Source organism: Pyrgilauda ruficollis, unplaced genomic scaffold, assembly GCF_017590135.1.
Source record: "Pyrgilauda ruficollis isolate IOZ18807 unplaced genomic scaffold, ASM1759013v1 scaffold17, whole genome shotgun sequence".
Taxonomy (NCBI): Eukaryota; Metazoa; Chordata; class Aves; order Passeriformes; family Passeridae; genus Pyrgilauda; species Pyrgilauda ruficollis.
Window position 1 is genome coordinate 2,799,382 of NW_024515875.1, and position 18,029 is coordinate 2,817,410.

Genomic DNA, 18,029 nt, shown 5'->3' on the forward strand with positions numbered 1-18,029 from the left:
ATGAAACTATGTGCTGAAGCTAGACTTTTAAATCAAGTTAAAGGATACAAACTGGAGAACATTTCTTGTTAATTTTATTGCAAAGTGAATCTGCTAACTTAGTTGCAAAAATCTCAAGTAATTCTGGGTATTTGCGGAGTTGAACAGAGTATGTATTGTATTTAGTACAACATTCTTAAATTGTCATATAAAACCTGGCTTAGCCATACTCTCAGAATTTCACAGAACCTAAGACTATTTAATCTCCTAATTGAACAAACAAAATGACAAACCTGAAAATTGTCATACGGATGTGATACTGCGCTGAGTTGCATTCCACTATGCTGAGTGAGCTCCTTTGGCACATTGGAGTACGCATATGAATGCTATGTAGAAGAGGTGCTTAGAAAGTTAACTAGGATTTACTGAGGACAGTTTTAGAGTCAGGGTTAATCTCTTTTTCTTGTAAAAATATTTAAATGTGTGTGCAGTCTGGAGGGGTTGATTTTGTTCTGTGGCTGGAAATAGGATACAGAAATCTAGTAAAGAGGAAAAAAAAATTAAAAACCCACCTTCGCCATGGTTATTCTTCCTGTGAAACCTTAATGACAGTGATGAACATCATTTTTTATCTATAGCAGTAGAGAAATGACGTTTTTTCTAAGCTTGTAGTCTGATTATTTAATTTAGGTTGCTCCTGGGGAAAGTATTGAGCATGTTACAGAACCTCTTTAAGCTTTCTCCCCTGCTATTAAAGCTGCTTGTGCTCTTTCAGCTATAAGGGCTTTCATTTGCGCAGGCTGTCATTGTGAAATTTGGCAAAAGTCCTGTTCCTTACTGTGCCACCTCTTACTGCATCTTGTCTATATGAACACATTACTGCATTTAGAGAACTAAATTATGGCAAGCAATTTGCAGTGGGCTGCTGTCATCAACGTACAGTGCTACAAAAGAAAAAAGAGAAGGAGAGAAAGTAGTTATTTAACCAGTAGCCAAGTAGACCTGTGAAGAAATATGAAGTGTGCTCTGGTCTGATGTGCCTGGAGACTTCTGGCAGCCATCCCAGCTCAGTTTTGGTTCTAGCTGGGTGTTCCTCATATGTTGCCTTTCTCTTCACCGCCCTTGCAGCAGGGTGAGTAAGAGGTGCCTCTTTGTGAAGACAGCAATCCCATTGAGTAGGTTTGTCATTTAAAACAGACACCTTTACCCCCGGAGTACAAGTGCCCTGTCACTCAGAAACAGCTCATTATGTGTAGAATAGCATGGGATTCTTTTTGTCTTTACAGCCTCAGTTAGTCTTTCGTCTGGTTGTCTAGCCCAAGTGCTGTAGTTGTCAATTAAAGCTGCTCAGGATATGCCTAATGAGGCCTGCTCAGTGACTTGCCACAACACATGGTGTAAATCCTGGAAGCAAGACTTCATTCGGTTCTGTGGGTGTACAGGCAAGTGCCTTGGAGGTCTTCAAAGATCATATGACATCCTCATAAGTGCTTTTTGAAGTTTGGATTGTTGTCGAGTTATGCTTTTGGCTTTCTCTGCTTCTGACCTTGCAAGTAGCTGGCCCTACTTTTGTCCTTCTCATTTGAGCTTGTATGGAAAGGCTGTGATTTCTGAGCAGTGGGCCGTGTTCCTTAGGGCAGTGGCTGTTTGCAGGCTGTCTGCTCACAGGGACTGGTCACTGTCCCCTTCCTTGCCATGAGAGGGAAGCAGAGCAGATGGGACCCCTTGCTCTCTTGGTCTTACTGCATCTGTGTTTGGCAAATGTGAACAGATGGTGGTGATTGCTTCCTTGAGAGGAAAGATGAGTACCTCTTGGATTTACTTTCCTAAACTCTTATTCATTATTAAAGAAAAGGCTTCTGGGGTATGGAAGCAAAAGAATTGCTAGTTCAACCATCTTAAAAATAAAATGAATCCACTACCACCAAACTCTTTGCTTTCAGCAGCTTTTCTGAATTTTTTCTCAAAGTGATTTAATTTAAAAAAAAAACCAAACCAACCAAAACAAAACCAGTCACATGCAGTATGCAACAAGGTAGATTTTTTTTTTTTTGCTAGTCCATCATGTTACTTTCATTTAAGAAAAAAAGCATGACTCGGGAGGATTTTGTCCATGCTGCATTCTTACATACTCACTTTGAGAAGGTTTGCTCTCTGTTTATTTCTGTGTAGAACAGGAAGTTTGAGCTTCCAAAACTTTTGGTCAAAATACCTTGAAATTTGAAGTGTAAAAACTAGTGAGTGTTTTCTCTTCCAGCTTCCATATGTAAAGCTGTAATCTTCCCAGGTAAAGAAAAATGTATTTGCTGTTTGCCCACATACTGAAATTATTAAATGTTTGTGTTGGAGGAAGATGAAACAGTAGTTCTAGGAGGAAGATGAAAATGCCTGTTCTAGGAGGAAGATGAAGTTTCTTTTGCAAACTAAAATGTAATATAATAGCTCAAGTCCCACCTGTACTGTAATAAAAGATAGTAACTTGATCCTAATGATCCTCCAGTTAAACCTCTACATAACTAAAGGGCTGTTTGTAGTTGTAGTTCTGGAGATTCTGATTAATCTTAAGTCTGGGAGATGTTCTTAAGACAGATAATGGGATCTGTAATCTCACTGAGAGCTGATTGATCAGCCGTTCTTTTCCTTCTGATGTTTGGCCACTAACTTCATCAGAATGAGTTATATGCTTCTGTCACTTGCTGTTTGTTTCCTTAGCTCTTTAAAGGTTGGGGTTTGTTTTTTTCTGATATGAAGTGTCTGCTTCCTCTCTTTATTTTAGTACTATAAAGATCTCACATTTTGTTTGTCTTGTTACTGTTTCCTCACTTTCTGCATCAAGAGGCAAGATATGCCTGTATGTTCTCAAGTTATAATTCAGTGCATGTGGGTGTTGTTCTGTCCTTTTTCTGCCATTCATGTTATGCAGAAAAAAAATGATTGAGATGAGCATTTGTTAAAATAGAAAGATAAAAAGTTGAAGTTCAGTGTACAAAATCACTTTGTCAAGTGGGGTCCTGAGCAGGTTCACTGAACTGTCTCAAAGCAAAACTAGGATGTTGAAATATTTCAGTTTAATATTAAAAATTACTGCTAATGCACATTTGAGTATTATTTGCTGTATTTAAATAGCTTTAAGTGAAATGGATGTCCTGGATTTTGGTGGAGGAGGATGTCATGGAGAGTATAATAATAAATTTTTTTACAGGTAATTGAAAGCTAAATTCTTCAAATAACCTAGTTCAAAAGAAAGAATTCATTACAAGGAGAAAGGCAAACATGATAATTTTTGCATGTGGAAGATCGTAGAACCATAGGATGGTTTGAATTGGAAGGGACCATAAAGCTCATCTTGTTCCAACCCCCCTGCCGCATGCAGGGACACCTTCCACTCGATGAGGTTTCTCAAAGACCCATCCAGCCTGGCCCTGAACACCAGCCTGTCTGAGCCACCTGTTCCAGTGCCTCACCACCCTCTGAGTTAAGAATTTTTTGTAACATCTGCCGTAAACCTGCCCTCTTTCACATTAAAACCATTTGCCTTGTCCTGTCACTACCTGTGTAATCATGGTCCTAAGTGTGATTTTTGTGGTGAGGGAGATACCATAGAAACACTGATGATTTTGTCCCAAAGCTTTTAAAGGCTTCTAAGTCAAATACTACCATGCAATGCCATGCCAAGCCAAAAAAAGCTCACATATCAGAAAATTCTTGGATTTCTGAATTCATAATGCTGCACTGGAAAGCGGGTCTGAAAAAAATTTGCTGTAAAAGCAATTCCCTAAAGTGGTAATGGTAGTTATTTACTTATTAGAGGTGCTGGCACACCAACAGCTCTTTGGAAGGCTAGATTTAATCTCCAGACATAGGTCTTACTTCCTTTTTCATAACTAAAGAAAGCGAAACAAGAACTGCCTGTGAGGACAGATAGATGGTCCTTGTCTGTGTCTAAATAATAGGAGATACTGCCCAGACCTTCTGGAGAATTTTATTTAACCTTAACAACTAATAGGGCATATTTTTAAGCAACAGGTACGATTTGTTCACTTGGTCACATAAAACAGATGTGAAACACACAGCGTGAATATTAGCTGTGGACAGTACAAACATAGAGTATCCATGAGCATAATCTAAGGAAGGAATGTGGTATTTGCTTGTATTCTCCTGTTTTCTACATATCTGTTAAGTGTTTCTTAACAGGGTGGGGTTGCCTCTCTGAAGTAGGGCCTTCTGCCAGAAAGAACTAAAATGAACTGATTTAACTAATCTCTTATTTTCCATTCTTTTTTTTCCCCTCCCTTTCTGTCTTTCCTGTGTGCCACTGACATATTTTCTTCTCTGTTCATTTGTAACCTAGATCTCATCAAATACTTCCCAATTGCCAAGTCCCGAGCCAGTAAAGCACTGTGGGAAGTCGGCACTCTTCCAGTTGGCAGAGGTAAAGTTATACCCACTAGTCTCAGAAGGGGAGGATGTGTATAACTTTCCCACAAAAAAAGTATGAATTTTTTAAGGTTTGCTCTAGTATCAAATTTGGTGTTTCCAGAAAAATAGATTAGTAAATAATGACATACCAAGAGAAGTAGGCAGTGGCTATGGTTCCAGGGATCTAGTCTTTTAGACACTTGTGAATGTACTTATATTCTTAGAGATAGCACAGAAAGTTACACTTCTTTTTAGGAAATGTAGCTCTATAACGGTAATAAAAACAATGCTCAGGAGAACAGCAAAGACAGAAGATAACAGTATTCTTAATGAGGAGCTGCATACCAGGATTAAAAAAATAAAGCTTTAGTTATGATGATTGCAAGGTGCATTGCTTAATCAGGGACTGAGAACAGGAAAAGAGTAGACTTTGAGGTCATCAGGAATCTGTGTGAAGAGTTGAAAGTTGATGCAGTGTATTAAATTCTGAAATTGGCAACTGTCAGCAGTAATCAAGAATGCTGGGTCAGATTTCCTCAAAGTCCTAGAAATTCTCTGTGAGTCTTAAATATAAAGTTGTAGAGGTCTTCTGTTTGATATGGATGAGACACTCAAAAATCTCTGAGGTTTGATGTGCAGATGCTATTCTTTGTGAAGACTGAAAGATGAAGATACATGCTGTATTCCAGACAAATAAGGGAGTATGCTAGCACATTACTTGTACACTTTTTTTTTGTTGGTTTTTGTTGTGGTGTTTCTGTTTTTTATTTCAAATTCACATCCTATTTCAGTAAGGAAAATGGTTCTCTGGATCCTGTCTAGTTGCAGCCAGCCCTATATTCTTGCTGGTGAGATCAGTCCCTCTCAGGAAAAAGGCAGAGGTTGGAAGCATTGAAATGAAAGTATTTCATGTGTTGTTCTATGGATAGTCTTGCAAGACTGTGGCTTTATAGGAACTTAAATGAGTGGAAGAAAATCTGCCTTACTGTACAGGCAGTCTCTGGCAGTAGTAGAGTTTGTGGCTATGTGCTCTATTGCCAGCAGTGTCTGTGCAAGGGTGATTACACCCAACTGTGGTCAGTGATCCATAAGGGTATTTGGCTTTTGCAGCTCTGGGCAGCAGAGGGGCTGGTAGTATTTGCTCAGGGACACCAGAAGTTTCTAACATGTCCTCTAACAGGACAGCAGCAGGCTGAGTAATGCTGTTCTGGAGTAAGGCTTATTACTGTGTGCAGTCTTATTTTTAGAAGTCAGCATTAGAAGTTGTGATGTGACTATGAAGCTTGTGAAGCCCTAATTTAGTAGGACAGATGCTTGTCCACAGGAGTGCACAGTTTGTACTGCAGGTGGCAGAAAAAGTGAAGCTAAGTCTGGCAGCATGACATTGTATGTTGGACAGGTTTCCGTGATCTCTCAGTGATTGCTCAGATGGTGTCCTGCAAGCCTAATTTAATACACAAAATGGCCGTTAAAGGCTCTGATTCAAACAGGGAAAAACACAGCAGATGTGCTAGGCACATCTTCTATGTCTCTAGCTCTTGTAGAACATCAGTGCTATGGATTTTTTTCTTCTTTTTTTCCCCAGTTTTGGAGATCTCTAATGTTGGGTCATAGTTGAATAAAAGACATGTGAGAGATTCAGCTGAAGTTTTCAGATAGCAGTTCAGTCCCTGTTTGGAGTATCCCAAATAAACCAAAAACCATGTTTTTAATCACCTCGAGGGTGTCTTAGGTTTGTATGTGGATTTGGCAGACAGCTGTGCTGTGCTGCTGTAACTCCAAACTGCAGATGCTGTGCAAGGGAGGGGACTACTGTTTCCATGCTGCTGGCATGGCAAGCGTCTGGTGTGTGGGAGCCTGTCTTCTTCAGCATACTACATTGCTCTGCTCCTCCTTCATCTCTTTGCTATATAGATTAAACAATTTTATCTTCTTTTTTTCCCCCTCTCTTCCCTATCCCTTCCTTTTAGATATTTCACAATATTTCACAGATGGTGATTAAAATAAAATGCAGAAGGTGGTTTAATTATTTTCTAAAACTTCTGAGGATTTCTAAGTTTCTAAAAATGGTTGGAGCCACTCTGCATTCTGAAGCCTGGGAGACTGTTGCTCTGCTGAGTCCCTTCCTGTCTTTAGTCTTCCATGTGGAGGCACGAGAGCAAAGGGAGGCGGTGCAGGAGTGGAGCATCACCTCACCAAGGCAGGGAGGCCACTGCACAGCACTAGCAGCACCTGGCTGTCAGCAGCATGTGGAGACCTGAGCGCTGATGGTCAGAGCTGGGGAGGTGCTGTGAGAAGCTGCGCCTTGCAGGAGATGTAGAGACAGTGTTGGTTTTTGTTTATTTCCTTTATGGCAGCAACAGGCCAAATTCTGCAATCAACTTTGTAGGCCCATGTTGGTTGAGAGCAGTGAAAACTGAGTTTGTGGGTACAGGGAGAGACAAAAGGGTGTAAATACTTTGGTTCCCCAGTCCCTTATAAATTCATTTTCTTATGCAGCCTAAAGAAGGAAGTATAAGAAACCCACAAGACTGGTCTGAGATGATGGGATATGTTCTTAAAAATCTAACTTTTTTTTTCATACTAGTGGCCAATCCTGATACTGATACTTTTAAAGTTGTTTAGGAAAAGATCGTTTCCTTGCACCTAGCTCAAAACTGATACAAAACACTCAAAAGTACTGAAGAGGATCATGGCCTAATACAGGAAAAATATTCTGGAGGATAATCAGCTACATGCTTGCATGACAGCCTCCTTTTATTCTGAGGAATACTAAAGATTACCAAAGGCTTGAGGGCTTCTACTTAACTTTGGGTTCAGGGCATCTCTTTTATATGAGTCCTATAGGACACCAAAAGGCAATATCATAACCTGAAAGAAATAGACTCCTTAACCTATGATAATGAAATAATTAAAAATTTTGGAATTCAGTGTCCTGCTAAGCCTTTAAAAAACACCACCAGCTGGGTTGCATGCTAGTGTAGATTGTTGCTTAACTGCTGGAGTCTGTTCCTGTGTGAAAGAGCATGTGTTTCAGTTCATGCTGTTCCTCAAAGGGAGTCCTGACAAGAAAAGCCCCAAATGTGCAAGTATTGTTTAGTGTACAGTAGCATTATCCACCAGAGCAGTGCTGCAGTGGGCTTTTATTCATGCCAGCATGTGCAGGTCTACACTTCTTTTTTAGTATATAATCTTATGAATTAATTTTAGGAAGGGGGAAAACAATCCATTGAAAAGCTGTGTCATAAACATAAAAGAATTGGTAGTGACCAAAGACTGTTTTATTTGTGTTGATTTTTCTCTCCATAGATTTCTTCAAGTACATCCCATTCAGGGCCTTCTGATTTAACAAAACAGTGTGGAACATCAGCATTATTTCAGCTGGCAGAGGTAATACTAAAACATGGTGACTAATTGCCCCAGGTGCAGTGGGGTGGAGAAGTTAAAGCTGTTGATTGCCAAAGTCTGCAAGGCAGAACAGTGATACAGTTATAATTGCACCGCTGCTTATAGAACCATAAATTATCATGGCTCAGATGCCACAAGTCAAGATTTCCCCAGATTAGCCATCAACTTAGAGGTTTCTAAGAGTCTGGTGCAGTTAAGAAGTACCACCAATTCCTGGTGGCAAAGGGACTTGGTTGCAACTGACCTGGATTCAGTTTCTTATTTAGGCTTTGAGGTCTTAGGGCTTAGCTGAGGGACACAAATAGTTGAGAGAGAGGACTGGATGGCTGTGTTGTGAAATTCAGGCATTGCCATTACAAATTCATGTTAATGGTCATGAGCTGCTTTCATTTATTTTGCTTTTCATGCCCATTTTATTTTTCAGGTGAACTAACAGGTCAATAACTTACATAGAAGTTTTGCTGTGGTACTCTCAGCAGATCTTCCTTCTGGGAGCAGTTAAAACCAATGACACTTCATTGAAATTTTGCCCTTTTTTTTTTGTTTCTAAACACTTTTTTTAAGTTTTCCCAGTCTTGAAGATTGTTTAATTACAAGTTTGTTTGCTGACAAGACAGAAGTCACTTTTTTTGTAGCCACATCTGTAGCTCTGTAATACTGGCTACTGCAGAAGAAGCAAATGTATAAAAGGAAAAAAATCCATTGGCTATGGAATGTATGTTGAATTGACAAAATATTCTTAGTCCAGTGAGCTCCATCTTAAAGATTGAGCTTTAGCTTTTGAAAATCACAGGCTGTGCTTAACATTGCAGTGTAGTAAAAAAGTCACAGAAGTACCTTTGTACCAGGAACCCACATCAGCACTGTTGTGGAGTTCTCCTTTGCCTAGTCTAACCTGCTTCCCAATAGATACTGTGTATTGCCCAAGCTCTGGTGCTTTACAGTGCTCAACCCAGCTTGTCCTGAACCAGATCAGTAATTTCTACCTTGGGTAGCAAGAGTTTTGGAAACCTGCTACAAAAACATCCCAATCATTGGTGTTATGTTCTTATATAAATTGGTATGAGACCTTTTTTAGTTTGCAAGGAAAAAAAGCCTTGCCAATTTGAGAAATCTAAAATGGACCTAAAGAGAACCCATGTGTTTCGGGGAGGTACATCCATACTGACCACATGGCCTGTGGGCTGAGCTGTGGGCTGAAGCTGTGGGGACAACTTCTGATGTCTGGTTCAAAGCAAGCCTCTTCCATCTGGTTTTGCTCCAGGTGACTGGTTGACATTTGTTCTAAAAACAAAACTGCACTGGGAATTCAGCTTGAGGGCTTTGAGAGAGGACAGTAAGAACAAAGCATGTCTTCCTAAGGGCTGTTGGTTGGTGCCGTGAAGGACTACCTTCTGTAGACGTGTCCACATAGCTTACAGGTGATCCAAACCAGAGAGGATCTCCTAAGTCATTGCTGTAGGAACATGGCAGTTGGAGGACCTTCTGACAGCTCGTTTTCTGAATATCGATGTTCCTCAGATAGTATAAGGATTTTGGTTTCCATTAGTGTTATCTCCAGGAGGAGATAACCATGGCAACCACTGCTGCTTTGGAGTTCTTTGCAAAATAAGTCTGTGACATGAGAAGAAAGACTTGGAAGGCTTTTGTACTACCTTCCAAATTATTTCCTACATTCAAGTAAAAAAAAAAAATAATAATCTCAGGGAGATTCAGTAAACATTTTTCCCTCCCTCCTTCAAGGCCATTTGGAAAATGGAGAAAGGAATTGTATTAGGGACATTTGAAAGGTGAAGGGGGAACGGATGTAGTAGTCAGAGATAACTCTGTTCTGTTGCATTTCATATATTGTGAAAATCTGTCTGGTAGTGGGTTTCCAAATGATATAAAGAGCTTTAAAGGAAACACCACTGAGATCAGCTGGAGTCTTTTTCTGTTAGAGCAATGAACCTACCAGCCTTATTCTAGCACTTAGCCCTCATCCCACTGCATCAGTTTCAGCATGTCTTCAGCCTGTTTTTCAGTACGGTCCTGTAGCACAGTTTGCTTTCCTAAACTAAAATGCCAGAGAGATTCCCTGTTAAACGCTCCTGTTAGTATAAGTAATGTTAACAGTAGATTTTTGTTTCATGGGACTGTTTTTAAACTTATTTTAGATGTGCCTTGCTTCAGAAGGAGTAAAAGTGAAAGAACCTGGGAAAACAAAAGTGGAAGCACTGGAAGATGAGGAAGGGGAAGTTTCAGAGGACATGGAAGTAGAACTGGAGAAAACAACAGTAAAAGACTCCAGTAATAGAAAAGTAGAACAATCAGAGATAGAAAAAATGCAAAACCCAGATGAAACAAAAGCTGAGGAATCAGAAACTGCAAAATGCAGAGAATTTACTAGTCTTGCAATGGAAAACAGTCCTTTTGAGAGGAAGGATAACACAAAGGATCACCTGTGCCGTTCTCCAGAGCTTTTCATGAGTGACATGACTATCCTTGGGCTAAAGCCAGAAAAGATAAAGAAGAAAAAGAAAAAAAATAAGTTGGACCGGCACACGAATGAAAAATCCACCCCCAAAAAATCTTGTAAAAAGAGGCAGTCCTCCGAGTCGGACATTGAAAGTGTAATGTACACAATTGAAGCCGTGGCCAAGGGGGACTGGGGTGCTGAGAGACTCGCGGATACTCCCCGCAAAAAAAACCGCCCTGTCTCAAATGTGAAGGGAAGCATGTTGGATACAAAATCACCAAAGAAAAAAGTGAAATCGAAAGAAAAGAAAACATCAAAGGAGAAACCAGTGGAGACCACCAAAGAATCCAAGCTTCCCGATTTCCTAAGTATTGAAGCCGGCAAGGAAGTACCGTGTGAGGCTTCTGATAACATTAAAGTGGAACCACTGACCCCAACAGAGGAGGTGGTACCCCAAAGCTTACCAGAACAGGTCAAAACTGAGGACAGTGACTGTGTTAAAAAGATAGAAACCTGTGGCTCCAGGAAATCGGAGAGATCTTGCAAAGGTGCTCTTTATAAAACTCTGGTGTCAGAGGGCATGCTCACATCTCTGCGCGCTAATGTGGACAGAGGTGGGTGGCTTTGAGTGTTTTGTTTACAGCATGAACTGCAGAAGCCTGCCTGGAGTGGGAGGAAAAGCAAAAATCCATGTTTAAGCTGGAGTTTGAGCAGTGTGCAGTGGGAATACTGTGTCTGGCCACCTGAGATGCTAAAGACAGGTGGAGTGGCTGGGCTCCCTGTTCCAGGGCAGGTCTTTTGAAGTCTTGCAATCTGTGTTCCTGCTTACCTCACGAACTCCTGACTGCTCTGTTTTCATCTTTTGTGATCCGAGTTTTAATTTCTTCACTGAAGTCTTGTTTAATTTGTCAGCCTGCTGGTAGATGTGTGCAGGACTTGTGATGTATGTAACCCCGAACAATTACCTTGTTTCTATATAAACAACTCTTGTGGTTGTGAGCATAGTTCTCAATCCTGCAAGAAGCAAATGGGTTCTGGTTTTGCTATGGTTGTTAGTTTTACTGTAGGCAGTAAGTGAGAACCCTTTATCTTGTGGAAGGACAAATTTGAGATAATCTCTGGAAGCTTTCAGTGAAATGTCTGGAAGTGTATTTTTCCAAGTGGTGGATTTATGTGTGTAATTAGAATAGTCAGAAAAGAAAAAAGATGTTTGTAATTTAGGGAAGCTTATTACTATATATCTCTTAATCTCTTTCTTCTTTATACCTTAAGAGATCCCGACTTTTGAGATACTCCAGGAAGAGACAGGACAGGGCATGCAGAATAGTTGTCAATATCATCATTGCCCAGTTTAAAATGAAAAATGTTTTGTAACTGCCTTAAAGAAAGTCAAGCTTCATAAGTTGCTGTACTGACTGGGTACACAAGTTTCTTCTGAGTCTTCTTTGTTTTGAACATTTTTCTAAAGATGAGAAACAATTTTCTGCCTTCATCACAGGAAAAAGAAGCTCAGGAAAAGGTAACTCCTCAGATCATGAAGGATGCTGGAATGAAGAAATCTGGGCCTTTTCCCCAAGTGGGAACAAGAAACTGAAAAAGTCTAAGCCAAAGGAAGAGTTTGTTTTTGGGTAAGTTGTGGCTTAACACTTTTAGATGTTTTAGTTAGGTCAGCCTAATAATTTGAGTCCTCCTCACTGCATCTACGTGACCTGCATCTAACACACAAATAATCACAATTCCAAAAATGAAAAACCCTGTGGAACTGAGTCATGCTCTAAATACCTGTCATTTTCATAGCAAAGTAATTCCTTTGAGATCTTTCCAGGTTTACACCATTCTAAGTGAATTTGAATGGTGTTATTTGCTCAGTTCTAAACAAACCACACAGTATGTACCTGCTCAAAAAGTAGTGAAGAGGGTTACTTACATTTTCAGAGTACTTTGCAAGCGCTATTTAAAGTTCTGTGTAGGTGTTCAGTCATCATAAACCAGATTAGACTAGAAAGAATAGATCTCTTTCCCACTTTGAGAGATTGCTTACAGAGGAATAGTAAACAGTGTTCTTCTATTGGCAAATAATTATGATAAATATGTCATTTTTCTATTCTAGAGAAAAGATATTTAAACTATTTATGTCCACCATGATGAAATTAAATATATCTTAAAAACAATTAAGGAGTACAGATGCATTAAAATTTAGCAAGACTGCACAGAATTATTTTTCTAGTATACAGGTAATGGTTTTTGTATTACAGATTTATTTAGCTGCAGGCACAGTAGTTAAATCTGGGTTGCCATTCATGCTTGCAAATTCTTGCAGATAGGAAAATGTATTTAAAAGGGGGAGTTGTTCCATATTTCGTGCTTAAAATTATAATATGTTTGGTTTTGCAGGTTTGCAGTACCCTTTTCACAGTCTAGTTTATGTGACATCTAATTGCAGCTCACTTTCAGCAAAGATATTAAATCAGTGGGAGTCCCCAAGTCTTCTTATTGGAATAGTCAAGAAAAACTAGTTAAGAAAAAATTGAGCACTTCATATTTTTGGAGCTTTGTATAAGTTTTGGAAATATTTTAAGTTGAAAGATTGAAAACTTTTCCCACATAACGATGGGAAAACTCATCACATCTTGTAGCATAAAAAAAAAGTAGTTGTAAATTATTTATTCAAAGAGTATCTAGGAAACTTGTCTAAATCATTCATTCAACGCTACCCTCATTAGCTGGCTGGATGAAAAAATACGTATTTTCCAATCTCTGATCTTTATTCAGTTGCATCATTAATGAGTATTATTTAGTGAACTCTGTAAAGGCAGAATTAAGAATTTGTGAAGCGTAAGTGCTGGAGAAGGTATCCGGCGTCCCTTTTCATTGCATTACCTGATCTTCTGGCTACTTGAAGAGTTGGTTTTACTTCTGCCTCCTCCACTTAACTCCCTCTGCTGCCTTCAGCATCACATTTCAGCCTCATTTTGTACATGCATGTCTTCACCCCTTCAGAATGACATCATTTTCATAATTTTCCCTGTGCCATACCTTCCCCATCAGTAGATTCCCCCATTTCATTCCATGGTCTGGGTCAGATGTGCTTTCCCACTCCCTTGCCCTACCTGCCTATATCTCCTGGCAGGACTAGGCTATGCAGCATGAACACCTCATCTCAGCTACACATGTCTAACCAGGCTTCTGAGAGGGTCTTAAAATTCATGACAGTGTGGACTATTTTTTATTTCTTTAAATAATTAATCGCTGACATAGAGATAGCAGCACTCCCCATTGCCTGCCTGCATGTCACACAAGTTATAAATTTCTAGGCAGGATGGCAGCTCATCCACTGCCAAACAAGGTTTGGCCTTCCCAATTAGAGCTGCAGCCCCTCACATGCCCTCGGGGCAGCAGCTGAGGCAGGTGGGAACAGACAGTGGGAGAGGAGCTGAGTCAGAGCAGAAAATCACATGGTTTTTTGGTTGTCAGGGAGCATCCGTGTGGAAGAGAAAAAGGGAGCAGTACCAAGCACTACTGATGTAAGAGACCTTTGTGATTTAAAACCAAAATAAAACATGTGTACACAAACAAATCCCACCATGCACTTGGTCTGCAAAGAGCCAAGGCTGTATTTTAAGATGGAAAATTGCTTCCTGAGAGAAGTAATAATTACAGAGAAAAAATGAGGTATCTTTCTGTGTACCAAAGCTTTCAGAATGCAATTTGTTTGAAGTGCTGCTTCAGAAAGCATAGAGAAGTACCATGTTTCTTGTGATATTTCCGAGTGTATAAAGGGCCATCCTTCCAACAGTCATGCCAACTTCTGTCAAGTTGAGGTTTTTCATAGCAAGGAGAATTAAAAACAAGTGGAAGATGTCATTGTTCCTCTATCATTGACAGTGCTATTTATAACCTGCCTAACTGTGTGCTTGCCTTTTACTAGAACACAATTTTTACTTCTGCCTGGCTGCAAAAATTTTCAGGAACAGAGTGCTTATGCAAGCCAGTGTAGTCATTACAGCTGGAAATGCTGTGCCATCCTCTTTTGAGTGCTTTGTTTTCTTCTGGCTATTAGGAGCAATCATACCTTGTCTGTGGATTTCTTGAGTTGTAGTTAGTCTGCTGGCAGTCATTCAGGTTAGGCTGCAGTAGGAGGTGCGTTGGCTTTCATGAAAGCATAAGCTAGTAGCATGTTTCATCTCACAGCAAATGAAATACCAGGGGAGAAAATCTAATCACCCAGAACAAATACAAAACTAATTCCCATCCCAACACTTCATGTTTCAGACTATCTACAGAAGATTGATTAGTTTGACATTCTTCTTCTGGTTTGAAATGCAATTTTAATTCTGGTGTAAGAACTTTTATGTGAAGTTATTTTATTGGTTTATTTATTGGTTTTATTGTCTTTGTTCATTCCCCTCACAGAACAGACAAATCTCTTGTACGATTCTGTGCAGCAAACATGTCAGAGCTAAATGTCACCAGTATGACATTGATTTTTTTTTTTTTTTCTAATTTTAACATATGCTACTAAGGTAATCAGTTTGCACTGTTACAAATGCAGAAGCAGAAATGTACATTCTCATTCCAGAGTTGGATTAATATATACTGGTTTGGTGTTTACAGTGTGTGCACTTACCTGATTTTCCCCCCTCTCTGTGTAGCAGGGTGTGTGTGTATACACAGACATGCTCTTAAAAAATATTTTTTTTTCTCCAGAAAGAGTTACATTTAATTTGAATGGTTTTGTTTCCCATTTAGCTTAGCAAAATTGGAAGAAGAATTTGCAAAGAAATTCAACAGCCTCCCTCAATACAGTCCTATTACCTTTGACAGGAAAAATTCAGCCGTTTCGAGGAAAAAGCGAAAGATTGGAAGCGGCTCATGTGAACTACCAAAATCCAACAAAGGTAAGTTGCCAAGTGCAGGAAGTTCTTAAACAATGGCAGTGCTGTAACAAGCTCAGGAATTTATACATTCTTACTTTACTGTTACCTGTGGAAAGTCTGAAGTCAAAGAATTACCTAGCACTGAAGTTAGTTGGTTCTCATCTGGTTTAGTTTTCAGGCTGATTGTTTTCACTCTTGATTCCCGGTTTTCATGATAAGTAGAACTGGGTAGAGTTTGTACAAAAAATATATTTCTCATAGCAAGAAAGGTTTTCAAAAACATGAATATTTGTGAGGTAAATTAATTTGACAAGTTTTCCCAGGAGAAAATGGGGGAAAAAGGGCATATGATCGAAGGTTACATTTTCTAAGCTTAGTTTTAATTTCACTGCAATTTTAGTGTCTGTAAATTAAAATATAAAGTACCAGATATGTCTGAATGAAGCATCTGGAATTTTTTTTCTATCAAGATTATAGTTCTGTCATAAGTTTTGAGCAAAACTGTCCTGATGTGATTAAAAAAAAGTTAGAGGACATGAAAACCAATTCTATACCCAGCTCCATTGCTGAGGCTCATGGCAGGAGAAACTCATGACACACTTGGCTGGTTTTTCATACAGGAAACCTGTGATACAGAGGTGTCAGAGAAGTGACAGTGTAGTAGGGTAAAACTACTTTTATGCTGTGGCAGAAATACTGATACAAATACACAGTATAGAAGCATCACAAAATGAAGGAATTATATACCAGTAATTCCACAAGACGTAAGGCTGCTCAAAAGGATTCTCATCAGGCACAGTTTGCAATGTGAAGTTGATTTTCTTTTCTGCAGCAATGGTAGTTCTACTGAGTGACAGGTTTTACGATCAGATATGTCTGTTTTAGCCAGGTGACCCTGGATTAGATCTATGCCTTTTGAATGTTTCACAAATAATCACATTACAGTATGCAGGATTGAACAGCTGTTCTTTTCTAGTGCATGCCAGTTTTGGTATTGATTTTTGTAATTAGATGTGGAACAGCCACTTTGCAAAATTAGACTTGTGCTAATACCAAGATAGTTCTGACTTCAGCTGCCTTTAATTTTGTTTTGTGGTATGTATTTGACAGAACTTCTTAAATGAGCATGAATGAATTGCTTTACAGCATGATAACACACTGGTAATTAAGCAACATCTGTTGGGAAGAAAACCTCCTCAACTACAGTGATCTAGCAATTGAAGTTGTAGTAGCAGCTCACTGGATTTCTCACTACAGTATTTACCTGTTCAGGTGTCTGTATATTTAAAAATTCTGCAGGCCCTGTGTTGTTTGGGAATGGTGGGCTAGAATTCCGCCTCAAGCCAGGTAGCCCAGCACTGCATTCTACTTTTGGGTAGGCTCATACAGGAAAGTTTAGTTTTTATTTTTGTTAGCATCACTTAAAGAACTTTGGAATATATTCGGCCTTGTCTCAAGAGAAGGTCAACATAACTGTAGGCTGGTTACAAGCCTGATATGAGTAGCTTTGGCACAGCCCTGCAGAGACAGTCGTAGAGCTTTTGCCTCTGGCTGACAACAAGGGTTCTTTAAATTCAGCCAGCTGACTTTGCACTGAGCAGATGGTAAACAGTCACATGAACTTTGCCACCAACTGAGCTGTGGGGTTGCAACAAGCAGCCCCGGGGCAGGAATATCGGATGGTAACTCTGCTCCTTCTGTAGTGAACATCTAACAGCAGCCCCAAACTAAATCCAGAAGAGCTAGTGATACCTGCTCCTAATTCCTGTGAATGTTGAATTCACACACTTAAGCTGGGCAAGCTGACAGTTTTGTGGCAGTCATTCCAACTCCCTGAAGAGCAAAGTTCAGTCAGCTCTCAAGAGGTAGTTGAAAAACTTTTCATCAAACCATTTTTCTTCTGGAAAGGAGGGATTGCTGAAAAGTAAATATTTGATGGCAGTAGGTCAATTTTAAATGTGTTTTATTTTCTTAGGATGTGTAAAACTAGGATGTGAGTTGTGTGTTTGAAATTATCTGACCTAAAAGTGCATGCAGGCCAGCTTACTATCTTAGTAAGGTTTGCTCCAGTTAAGTCAAACATTTAAGCTGAATCCTCCATTTAATTTGTGATGTACTGACAGTCTATTAGGCCTCATTGTGCTGTTGTCTGGTGAAGTGTGATGAATATAAAGACTCTTAGAGAGCCCTGGCCTCCAAAAGTGTAGCACAAGCAGGTCTGTGTGCTAGGTTACTACAAGCACTGCAGGAAATGAAACTGGCATATCATGCAAAATAATAGAGCTTGGTTTGGTGTGGTTATGGGTCTTTTAAATTGTCCTACTTTTTTACACCATTAGAGAATTAAACAAAAGTGGCATTTTTATGCAATGAGCATGAACCATGAAGGGTCAATATAATCTTATGGATGTGACTGTGTGGGGATGTGGGACACCTTAACTTCACACTGCTCTGCATTACTGCTTTGTGTGGAGCTGTTTCTGCTGTGTGGCTTTTCCTTGGGTGTGTATCTGCCAGGTAATTGGAAGAGTTGTTCAGCACAAATAGTGTCTACAAGTGTTTTCAGCCTCTGGGTGTTTCTAAATAACAGATAAAAATCAGTAGGGATATGTTTAAGTAAACACTCCTTGAAATGATGTGCTGCTTTTTTTGAAGGAGTGTGTGCAGGATCATAAACTATCTATTCATTATTCATTTTCACTCAGCACAGATGACTACTTAATTTTTGAAGTCTACAATGTCTACTGAACATTTAAAATTTAGAAAATATTTTGGAGTGCTGCACTCTAAACCTTCCTCAGGATGCTGGGTGAATAAAAACAAAGAAGTGTTTTTGTTTGTTGGGTTTAGGGTGTTTCTCTGCACCCCACCCCCAACTGTAACTGTAT

General features: G+C 39.5%; 1 protein-coding gene across 7 annotated transcripts in view; it reads left to right on the forward strand.

Moving 5' to 3' along the window:
• Positions 1 to 18,029, forward strand: part of BBX (BBX high mobility group box domain containing) — a 134,213-nt gene that overhangs the window by 99,235 nt on the left and 16,949 nt on the right. For all 7 annotated transcript variants that reach the window (XM_041463894.1, XM_041463896.1, XM_041463899.1 and 4 more), the window contains 5 exons: positions 4,331 to 4,411; positions 7,708 to 7,788; positions 9,963 to 10,878; positions 11,763 to 11,892; positions 15,014 to 15,162. In XM_041463894.1, coding sequence (XP_041319828.1) covers positions 4,331 to 4,411; positions 7,708 to 7,788; positions 9,963 to 10,878; positions 11,763 to 11,892; positions 15,014 to 15,162 — 1,357 coding nt within the window. The remainder of the gene's footprint in view (positions 1 to 4,330; positions 4,412 to 7,707; positions 7,789 to 9,962; positions 10,879 to 11,762; positions 11,893 to 15,013; positions 15,163 to 18,029) is intronic.